Below are 11449 nucleotides of genomic sequence, written 5' to 3'. Positions count from 1 at the left end.
GTGCTCCCCCGTCGCTCCTCCTCCTCCATCATGAGGCGCTGCACTTGGCCGCAGTTCTACTCCAGGTTCTACCCCCCCCCCCCTCTCTGATCGATTTGTTATCTCTAGGTGCTCATCTAGGTCTTCTGTTGCCCCGTTGATGTTCTAGGGTTAGGATTTTCTATTGGATTGGTGACTGCTGTGAGCTGGTAATATGTCATGCTCGGCCATCCCGTTGCAGGTGCTCGTCTTCTCCCATCTTTCTCTGTTTGTGTTTTAGTTGAGCGGCTGTATTTTAAGCAAGGATTGTGCCTTAATAGATCTATCTACTATTATTGTCAGGCTTTCTTTTTTGTGTGGGGTTTGCTTATGTTCGGTTTTCATCGTTTGTGGCAGGATGTTTGCTGTCAAAATCTTGTGCTGCTGTGTACCAGTCATTCACCTATTTTGTTGATAATGGAGTATCTGTTGAGTATCTTTTTTGGAGCTAATCTTATATTTTTCTTCAGGTTGCCACCAATGGGAATACAGCCAGTGGACTGGTTTTGCTTGTCAGCGACCAAAACAAGAACAAGTCAATTCTTATATGTACGTATTCAATTTGTGGATGATTGGAGGCTCTGTGTTCATAGTTTATATGGGTCATCTTTATATCTGGGCCATGGTGGTTGTGATTCAAATATTTTATGGAAACAGAGCTTTTTAACCTACTTAGAAGATTGAGCGAAGAGAGACAGCTGCAAGGGTTCAGGTTGCCGAATTGGTAGCTTATAGGCATTCTGATTATACTATTATTTGAACCAGTAAATCGTCAATGAATTAGCTATCACCAATTTAATATATTTCAAATGTACATATATTCTTGTGGGAACAAGTTTTATCACACTTCTTCACGGCATTCTTAATCAGGAGCTTGATAACAGAATAACTTCAGATTACTTGATGTATAAGGTCGTCAGCAGCATAATAAAGTATCCGAAGTTTAATCGCTATTTTCCTTTATAAATTGCAGGTACGGCTCAACATATATGCTAGTATGCAAATAATTTCCATTCATGATGATCAGTTTAGAAACTTCACGTCATTTTAAGAATCTTTTTAGCTTATTACATTGTTCTAACATACTAATATGTGTAAAGAACTTATCGAAAACAGAGTAATAGACTGTATTCTGCACATGACATTTATCGCCTGCTTGGTATTGAATTTTGGAGGGAGCTGGACAGTACATATAAAACTATGTAGGAAAAACTGTTTCTTGCACATTTGTATAGATTGTGATATAACTGCATTGTTTGTTACTTTGTTTGCATCGGGTTAGTTAATAGGTCTGTGCAAATCAATTCTTGCAACCACCTATCTACTCTCTGACCTGGTTCTATAAATATCGATGTTTGTGCTCAGTATAAGCACACCATCTCCTTTGGTAGTTCCAATTGAGCAGATCATTTTCAGCTTGCAGGGTTGTCATCAGTTTCCTCATTGGTGCCCTCAATGGATAGAGCGTCTCAGTGGAGCTGCTGAAGCTAGACGCTCAACCTGCACATGAGTGAGTGCTCGTGGAAGCGCGCTGCAAACATGTCGATGGTGGCTGCTGAAGCTTGACTTTGGCAACGAGTCCAGGTGGCCATTGGCACAGACATGTCATCCGTGAGCTTTAGTTCCAGGCGAGATTCCAAGAGGTTTGCTCTATTATGCTTGCAGATTTGATTGTGAGAATTACAAGATTGGACTGATTTGTGAAGCAATGGAGTTTATTGTTTGCCTTGGGTGAATTAGGTTAATTTGATATGATACTATGTATCTGCTAGAAGGTCTATTAATTATAAAATAATAACAGTGATGGCACCAAGCATAGATCTAGCCACGATAAGTAAATGTGGCAGGCAAGTTTCATGTCTAAATATGTATCTAACAAGCCATTATGTTCCAGGAAATCTACATCTTGCATTGATTAAATGTTGTAGTGAAGCAAAGGGTCACATGTAGCATAATTTGACATAAGGTAATCATTTCTAGATAACTTCCTTCCCAGTGGTATAATGTTTCTTGTGTATCTTAAGCTAATGCTAGGCATAGTTGGAGTATGTGCCTCAAAGTGTCTTTACATTGTCTCTTCTGTTGTGCTTGAACTCAGGCGCATAAAGGGAGCTCTTCTCCGCAATGCCAGTGGCTAGCGCACAGGATCTCCGTTCGACTGTCTCCCCAGCAAGCAAGGTAGATCATGCACAGCTTGCTGCTCTGAATCTATCTTCATACTGTTGATCACGTAGAATACACAGAACTAGGCTATTTGTTTATGCTGACCAGAAGGTGACTTGACACTTTATTTCTAGATAGTGCACTCTTTTCTGCAGAACACATTTCATCTGACTTAACACATGTCTACAACACCATACTGTTTTTGCCATCATCTAAATGCTCCATCATACCAATGGAAAATATATTGGTCTGTCTGATGTATAGTGCCTTGTGGGTTGCATATCGCCACTTCGTTGTGCCAGTTTGTTTTTTGCCTGTTGCAGTCATATGGATACATTTATTGTACTCTCTAATTGTGTTGCAGAACCACCTTGGTTATCGCACAATACTTTTTCCATGATTAAGTCACCACTAAATTATAGAGCAGCCATGTGCATGGTTAAGACACCACATACAGTTTATTGTTCTCATTCTTCTATCCTTTTAAGACAAGTTACTCATAAATATGTATACACACATTTATCTTCAATCTACTAACTGCATTATAACCTTCAAGGTCGGCCCAAAGGCTATGCTCAATGCCATTGTTGCTTAGATAGGTTTGTCCGAGGCCAGATACAAGACTTACGCATGTCATTGTGGCCTTGTGGGTGCCACTGTCTAATTCTGGCCATCATCGGATCCAACAGAAACTCATGACCAGCAGCTACAAACATTGATGAGGCCATGCAAAGTGTTGCAACTTAATGTTTGGAACATCTTGCAGGCACCATGGAGGTTGAGTTCGATTGCCCACGAGTATAAAAGACGAAGAACAAGATCAAATGGCTCTGAGCAATATCAATGATAGGGACAGAACGAAATCTCGGGACAGAAAGGTCGGGGCCCTGAAGACAAAACTGGGGAAGAAGGATCTACAGGTCCGGAGCCTAAGCAAAGGATGAGGTTGATACGCTGATGATATATACAGTTCTGAAAATCCTATTGGCAAAGTTGTAGTTGGCTATCTGCCTTCCAAGTTCTTCTCCAATTGCAGCCTGCGGTTTCTGTGGTGTCAGTCAAGAAGCCGAGAATATCACCCACATCCAGAAAGATACATAATGGGAGGAAGCCAGCCTGCTTGGAGTTTAGCGATTTCAGGCCGTCGGATCTGGTCCTTGATGTGTTCTCGGTTGTGCGATCGCCTCCTGGATGACAACAGCCGTCGGATATAAAAAGAGAACTGTAGATCGAAACAGTGTCTAAACTGGGCTACCATTCTCAGAGCCCACCAAGGGCATTTTAGTCATTTCCCATAAGGCTATAAAAAAGGAAGGCAACTCCCGTGCTCAAGACCTAGCCGCCTCCTCCCTCGCTCGTTCCTCATCCCCTCCTCCCGCAGCCGCCCCAATCCGGCGACGGCTACGACGGTGGCTGCGGCGGCTCCCGCGCTGCGTTCTTCCTCCCCCAACACGTCTCCTCTCCTCCCACGCCGGATCTGGACGAGCAACCGTGGTCAGGCAGCAGAGCCCCTTTCTTCGCGCTCTTTTCCCTCGATCTGCCGTGACCACCCTCCTCCTCCCCATCCTCTACCATGGCCACCCTCCTCCTCCGCGTCCTCTCGTTCTCCTCTCCGACATTCGTTGACGAGGCGTCAGAACTGACGGAGCAGCGGCGCCATCGAGCGGGGGTACGGGCACGATGCAGACCCTAGCCGTGTGTCCGTAGGGTTCATCATCGTGCGGCCGTCGTCCTCATGTTTGTGTGCATGCAGGTAATGCATCCGGTTCCTCTCTCTCTCAGACGTACATACACACATAGTTTTGATCCCTTTTTCTACTGCTCCATACAGGAAACCAACAGTCTTCGATGTAGTGAGAGCTGGCTGTCTTGTCTGCTGGATGAGGAGCAAGCCGTAGCTGCAAGTCGTTGAGCATGGTGGTGCTATTGTGAGGATCTATGTCTCTCTCCCTCTATGTAAGTATCTCAGTCCCGTTCCCCTTTTTGCTAATCACTCATGCCTGTTAGGACCACTATGGTTTTTTGTTTTTGTAGTTGTGGATTACTGTTAAGAATGATTACCCTGATTAGTTAGGATTTAAATGTGTTGTCCTAGATCCAGATGGGTTGGTTTTGAGTTATTGTTTGGGTTAGTAAATTTTCAAACCATGCATCTGTTAACATTTAGAGAAAACTACATGTTTTTATTTTGGGTTGTAGTTCAGAGAGCACTTCCATGTCGCCGTGAATGCTGGGTGCTGCTCTAACATGCTTATTTGTCTCATTTTGCTTTGTTCTTTTTTCTTATATGGTGATCTCCTTTTTCCTTATGTTAGCAGTGAGTTGTTTCTGTTTTTCTGGTTTTCCATTGCTCCTAAAATGTACATCGAAATCAGTGTGGTTGTATTCAGAGAGATGAGCTACTATGTAGACATTATTTGTTTTTGTTATGTACCTGGTTACTTAATAATCATTCTTGATATTCTATCCCTCTGTGTGACGTCCGCCCGCAGGTTGGTATTCTATCCCTCTGAGATGCACATGATTTAGTTGAGCCAGCGTTGGTTACATGTATTGTCCCTTCTGTTATCTCTAATGGCAATATTGGTGATTCTCACATTGTAATGGGTGGGCGTTCTTCGATTTTTCCTGCAGAAAATGTCCGTGGATGCATTGTTAGGTGACAAGTTGCTGTGGGTTGTACGATTTCCATCTCTCATCAGTTGAAATTTTCACCTGGAATACCGGTTAGATCTCAACACTCCACCCTTCTTCCACATCTCTCTACCTGTCTCTCTCGATTTGATTTTGTCTCTAGCATTGTTGCTTCCTATATATAGTTTTTCATGAGTCATACGTGGGCGTATGATTTATTGCAGTATGATAAATATTAACTGAATGTATGATTTATATTCACTATATTTGGGAAAGTAGGATGAATTCTGTCACACCGAATTATTATCATGTTTGCGGCTCAACTAATTGGTGCTTGCCTTATTTGACTAGGTGGCATACGTGTTGTTAAATTTGGTCAGGCAGCTTGGAAGCAGATACAAATAAGGTGAGTTTAATATTTTCTATTCCTTTTTTGGTTGTGATCATGCAATTTATAGTTGAATCAGGTAACGATTTTTTTGATATGGATAATAGCAGACTGGATATATATTTAGCCATCAAGCTACAAATATTAGTTGTTCACGCATAGATACTATTTGGCCCTTAACCTGACGGCTTGCCACTAATCTGTTAGGCACGTACTCATGTTTTCCTTGACACATTGTCAAATGGACATGATCTGTCAAGAGCTGGGAGGGTGGTTTTAGACTCGCCCTAAGATTCTGAAATTTTAGACTTTAATCTGGAAGGCAAGTGCTCCAGAAAATAAATCTGTTGGTTTAATTCGTTTCGTCAAGTGATTATTTGCATCTTCCTTTCTTTGCTTCACAGGACAAAGATTTCCTCGGTATGAAAACAAATGGGTGAGACCAGCGCCATCCTCTCTGCCCGACTTGCTGCCATTCGTTGGATGATTTTGGCAACATGTTCAGGGTTAATCGATTGAATCAGTAGGGTAATGCCCATGTTGTCAGAGAGAAGTAGAGCTTGAGAAATCTGAAAGTGCTTGATAATTTATATGGACAGAAGAAGGCCAAGAGTGCATAGGGAGTTATTTGTACTACAGAAAAAGGAATGTCCTGGTTCAGTTTACACATTTCAACTCACACCTTTTAAAGAATATAACATGTGGTTGAAAGTTGATTAATTGAGAAGTTGAGAATCTGAAAATGTTTGTCTATAATGCATCTATTTGTGTGTCAGACACTTCTCTTTTCTCATAGAACACAACCTTATAGTATGTTTTTGGGACATATTTTGAATCCTCACACTAGATCCGACAGTATGTTTTCGGCACAGATTTTGAATCCTCACACTAGAGCAGAGGCAAAAAATTAATAGTTGCATTAATTATAGGAATTATAGGGCCACAGTTCAGGTACATAAACTCCTAAAGCCAATAGAGAAAGGTAGAAACACAAATGTGAAATGTTAATATTTTGGTTCTGAGGTGTTGGCTCTTGTCCCCATATGGTGTAGTTTCATCAGACAACAATTCTTATTAACTGACTTTGGTCTAGCATTAGTTGGTACCACAAAAGTAATTTAGCTAAGGCTTGAAAATTGGATGTTGTGTTTTCCTCTTCCAGTGCAGAGCCAATAAGATGAAAAGGTTGATTTTAATCTCAGTTATGCATCTCCCGTGTCTCTTTTATGCTCATTGTTGCTACATGCTTGCTTCAGAGAGGACTATGTTAGTTTACTTCCCACTGATGTTGTATATAGTTGCATGTTTTCTTAGACTATTTTATTTGACCTACAGAAATGTTCCCTTGCTTTGGTTGGATGGGTGTAGGAGCAGCAAGCATCGCCGCCACACGGAAAACTCCAGTAACTTCTTGCCCCTTCCAGCCTCGGTGAGATGGCATCGTATTTTTTGTATGTGTACATTTCTGCTTGTAGTGGCATTTTTGCAATCCTTTACTTTGGGTTTTGATTTTTTTTTCGTTTCATGGTTGTTGTCGCAGGATCACGAACGACTTCAAGCTGAAGATGTTGAACCATGCGATGCAAGAATTATTATTTTGGGCTCCTATGGAAGGTATTATTCTCGTGCAAAACCCTATTCTCCCGTCTTTCTTGATCTATTAGGGTCATAAATCTGGAAACGTGGTTTACTATTTGAAAGTCCATGGTCAGTCTTAGCCTCATTCTCTTGATTAACAGCAGATTTATGCTCTTCCTGTTGTATTCAATCAAGGAACGTACATAGATATTGGAAGCTATACACTATAATGGAATTTCTTCTGCTCTCGTATGGAAACCTGCAACACACTGAATGTTTTATTTGTCGATGACAATGAATTACTCATGTTTTGTCTAAAAAATGTGAAACAATTCTTATTTGCACTTTCTGCAGACTCATGTAATTGCTGTCAAGAACACTGTCAGTTCAGCGGTTGTCATCATGCAAGCAATTGGCCGCTGATCTGCTTGCTCTTTGTACTACTAAAGGTAAATTTTGAACAATTTTTACTGCCATTGTTGCAAGGAAAGTTGGTGACGCTGGCGTGTCTCGGTAGATGCAAAATAATATATGGTGGCGTAGAATGAACCTATACTTTCCATAGTGTATTTGACTTCTATTCATACCTGTGTACAACCATATGAACCTATATATGCTATCTGAATTTAGTGGCGGTTTATTTCAATTTGTCACATGGTCAGTAAGTTCGCACCAACGAGATTGCATATGTGGTCTATTGAAGTTGCAGATATAAGTTCATTGCATCAAAAAGTTTCATTTCTTCACTTTTATGTAGTGATGCCAATAATGTTTCAATTTAAAAAAAATCGACTGCATATGTGAGTGTGAATATATAGGTAGTGCAATTAAGTACGCTCAAGATATTAATTTCTATCTTTTCTAGAAATTGTTTATTCCTTGTTTTGTTTGTACTGTTGCTTTGCCACTGACCCGTAAAATTGGATGTTCTTTCAAGAAGAGTCTCTCTTTTCTACACTAATTGACTTTTTCCCTCCCACCCGGGTATGAAGGGCAGTGTTTTTTCCCTCCCAGTAAATTACACTATTTTCAGGTGGCATCATACGCGAAGCAGGGGATATGGATCAGAAGCCGCAATGGTGCGCGTGAAGACATGTCTAACACTTGCCTGACCCTGGACTCTGGCTTCTTCTTGCAAGTAAGCTCATTTTGCTCTTCTACACCCCCAACTCATGTGAGGATCTCTGGTTGGATTTGGGTAACCAGACCCCAAGAGATGTAATCCTATTTGGATATAAATTGTCTATGCTAGCTTGATTTAGTTAATAGGAGTAGATTTTATAGATGAACTGTGTATGCTAGCTTGATGGGGTATCCATTAACGTCTAAGGTTTCACAAGGAAATGAGTTTCTTGCATTCTCATATTGAAAAGGATTAAAGAAACCTAGCAGAATATGGTTTCAAAGTTTTAGTTTCTTATTGGGTTCATCCACAAGGTTTGCCGAAAGTTATCAACTTGCTTTGTAAAAAGGCTTTGTATCATGTATCTTTGTTTGTGCAAGAAATCCAATTGGAATTGGTCTCTTGTCATGTGCATGTACTTTCTTTATTGCTTATATATTTCAACCACTTATCTAATATGTCTCTAAACAATTTTCGATGACTCAGGTTGACCATACTATTGTGAGAATCTCGGCCAGGATCATTCTTTATATCATGTTGGATCATCTTGGAATTTGTAGAGTAATTTATCGTCTAAGGATGTACTCACAGAACACAATCAGTGTGGTTGTGCTTTTCTACACTTCTGTCCAGAGCAATGGGATATGTATTTTGTACTGTACGGCTACCCTCTAATGCATTTCTCAGACTTCAGTCTGTCTCTTTCTGCACAAATGACTTGGTCTAATTATTATGAAATACCTGTGGAGTGTGTTGCTTTCTATATAAATAACCCGCTCTAATTCTGATTTATCATATTGCATAGCTTTTGATCTATTGCATTTTGCCAAACTTGATGCGTCAAGATTTGAGCTACTATATTGAAAGCAAAGGTAAAATTCCAATGCACTCTCCAGCAGCATGCTCATATCGCCTACTAATCCATTATGTTCCTACTTTTATTTACTTTTATCAAACTTAATGACAAGTGGTTGTCTTTTGTGGTCTTATGAATACGCTGAACTCGATGTTGCCTTATAATCTCATAACGGTATTGAACTGAATTATGTGTTTCTTCCGTCACAAACGAATGTTTCTTCTTCACTTTATTTTGTTATCATGTTTGAATTCATACGCTAAACCAAGATTTCTACTAACTTAGCACTACTTGCTTCACCAAAACGTTGGGACCGGCACCCTCGCGTCAAGGCGCGCTGCCGATCTAGTGAATGTGAAAACCGGCGAGCGCGCTAGGCCGCTAGATGCCGCTGGATGGACCGAAGGGAGGAGATCACATCGAGCACCACGCCAATACATAGCTACATCTGTGCACGGCTATGTATCGCTTGCATCCATCCGGAGCGCACCGTGGTTGCAGCATAATATAAATGGACCAGACCAAGAAGCGTATTGAGTTGTGATGCTTCTTCGCTTCCTTTCGATTGCTTGTTTCTTTTTTTATACTTTCATTTATATCCAGACTTATCCTAAAATTTTAATATTTCTATTCAAAAAATTGGTGCAGTGTTTAAAAAGGTGTGTGCTGCTTTAACAAATAAATATAATGACATTTTCAATACTTACATAAAAAAATGTTCACTCCTTTTGAAAAAAATGTGTCATACCTCTCAGAAAAATGTAAGGAATGTTCTAAAAAATTGCCACGGGTTCAAAAGAGTGCGCCTAGTTTTCTTAATGTATCATTCAAGCAAATGTTGCAACGTGTATCTGAAAATATATAAATCAATGGTTTTGAAACATGTTCAACGTGTATGAAAAATATACAAGGTGTATTTTTGCCGTGGACCTGTGTTGAAAAATGAAAAGAACGAACAAAGTTCAAAATAAAAAATGATGAAGAAGCATAAGCTCATCGCAGAAAATAAACATGAAGAAACATAAGCCACTACAGAAATAAATAAGTAAAAACACGGAAAAGTAAATCAAAACATCCACAAAATCAAATAGGAAAAAAAAAACACGTGAAAAAACAGTCAAAACGACCACAAAAACAAACAGGGGGCAATCCACATGAAAAACCAGTTAAAGTCTTCCCTGAAAAACCGCTCCCCCTGGACCTGTATTGCATCACCCCATCTGTGTCCCGCCAAAGGTGACACCTACTTAGGACTCGTAAGTAGTGATATATAGCTCGCGCGTAGCAATAGCCTAAGCTAAAAAAAACTTTGCTCCAGCAGCAACGCACACACGCTGCTTATGCAAAAGTCGAGGTCAGCGAGCACGACGGGCTGCTAGAACCCACAGGACGGACCAGAGGGAGAAGTTCATGACGAGCCCCACACCAAATATGTAGCCACATCTAGGCGCTGCTATGTATCACTTACGGTGATCCCGAGCACAGTGTCGCTTGAACCACTCTCTAAATGGGCTGGCCCTACGAATGTAGCTTCCTGGGGCGCTGCTTCATTCATTTATTTTGATTTATTATTTTTTATACTTTTATGTATATTCCAAAATATCCTAAAATACAAATATTTAAATTTATAATATTTATGCAGTGTTAAGAAAATGTCCGCACAACTTCCAAAAACTGTTAATGCCAGGTACATCAAAAAATGTTCACGCATTTCGAAAAAGGTGTGCGAGACATTAGAAAATGTTTACATAGTTCACAAACACCATTTGTTACCAATCAAATAAATGCATGTGACATTTTAGAAAATGTTCATGTGTATAAAAAAAGATCATGACATTTTAAAAGAATGTACATATAATGCAAACAAAATGTTCACCTAGTTTACAAAAATGTTTTGTATCTTTCGCGAAAATATTTCAACGGGTATTTAGAAAATGTTTAACAAGTATTCAAGAAAATATTCAAAGAAGTATATTTAAAAAAAACATCATGTATTTGAAAAATGTTCAGCGTGTGTCAAATATGTCCCACGTGTACATGAAAAATGTACACGGGTGTTGAAAAAGAAAAATGATGAAGAAACACAGAAAAATAAAGAAAACCGGCAAAAGAAGCACATGAACCACCACAAAAACACAAAAAAAAAACTCGATCAGAAACACAAAGAAAACACATGAAAAAATGGATCAAAACCACCACAGAAACAAACAGGAAAAAGACCACAGGGAAAACAGGTCAAAAAATACCTAAAAATCCAATCCCTAGGAATCGTATTGAGCCAGCCCATCCCCCCCTCCCTCTAGAGGGAGACCTAGTTAGGACTCGCAACATCCATATATAGCTCTCGCGCGCAGGAGCTGCCTAAGTTTCAAAAAACACAGTAGAAGCCTTTGTTCTAGCACTAGCGCACGCATCCCACTTCCACTAACGTGAAGGTCGGGGAGCGCGCTGGTCCCCCAAATGCCGCTGGTCGGACAAGAGGGATGAGTAAACACCAAGCCTCACACCGATACATAGCCATGTCTGGATGTGACTATGTATCACTTAGAGCGACCCCGAGTAGCGTCACTTGCAACACCCTCTAAATTTGCCCGACCTAAAAACATAGTTGTGTGGACGCTGCTTCGTTCACTTCCTTTTGATTGCTCGTTTGTTTTTCATTTTTTCTATGTTTTATCCTAAAATATAA

The 11449-nt window shown here is 40.2% G+C and overlaps 1 protein-coding gene across 4 annotated transcripts; it reads left to right on the top strand.

Annotated features, from left to right (window-relative positions):
• The first annotated feature begins 782 nt into the window (after positions 1 to 782).
• Positions 783 to 9921, top strand: LOC109764043 (uncharacterized). 4 transcript variants are annotated; one of them, XR_012190355.1, is made up of 11 exons: positions 787 to 991; positions 1442 to 1646; positions 2117 to 2196; positions 4816 to 4907; positions 5167 to 5221; positions 5608 to 5731; positions 6539 to 6632; positions 6744 to 6817; positions 7136 to 7230; positions 7815 to 7919; positions 8391 to 9921. XR_012190355.1 is itself a non-coding variant. In XM_073505961.1 (11 exons), the coding sequence occupies exons 6-11, from the start codon at positions 5636 to 5638 to the stop codon at positions 8577 to 8579; spliced, it is 561 nt and encodes a 186-aa protein (XP_073362062.1). In that variant the 5' UTR covers positions 802 to 991; positions 1442 to 1646; positions 2117 to 2196; positions 4816 to 4907; positions 5167 to 5221; positions 5608 to 5635; the 3' UTR covers positions 8580 to 9921. The 4 variants fall into 4 exon arrangements, 2 of the variants coding, with proteins under 2 accessions (XP_073362062.1, XP_040250787.2); XM_073505961.1 differs by having other exon boundaries at positions 802 to 991; positions 5608 to 5639; XR_012190354.1 differs by having other exon boundaries at positions 783 to 991; positions 5608 to 6654.
• Positions 9922 to 11449: the final 1528 nt, after the last annotated feature.

This window comes from Aegilops tauschii, chromosome 7 (genome assembly GCF_002575655.3).
Source record: "Aegilops tauschii subsp. strangulata cultivar AL8/78 chromosome 7, Aet v6.0, whole genome shotgun sequence".
NCBI classification, from domain to species: Eukaryota; Viridiplantae; Streptophyta; class Magnoliopsida; order Poales; family Poaceae; genus Aegilops; species Aegilops tauschii.
Note: the sequence above shows the minus strand (reverse complement) of the source record. Positions and strands in the feature narration are given on the sequence as shown.

Excerpts from the sequence above, each read along its gene's own strand:
- LOC109764043 (XM_040394853.3), top strand. Across the intron at positions 6,633-6,743 it reads TCTTGCCCCTTCCAGCCTCG|GATCACGAACGACTTCAAGC; the intron begins GTGAGATGGCAT and ends TTGTTGTCGCAG. Across the intron at positions 6,818-7,135 it reads ATTTTGGGCTCCTATGGAAG|ACTCATGTAATTGCTGTCAA; the intron begins GTATTATTCTCG and ends CACTTTCTGCAG.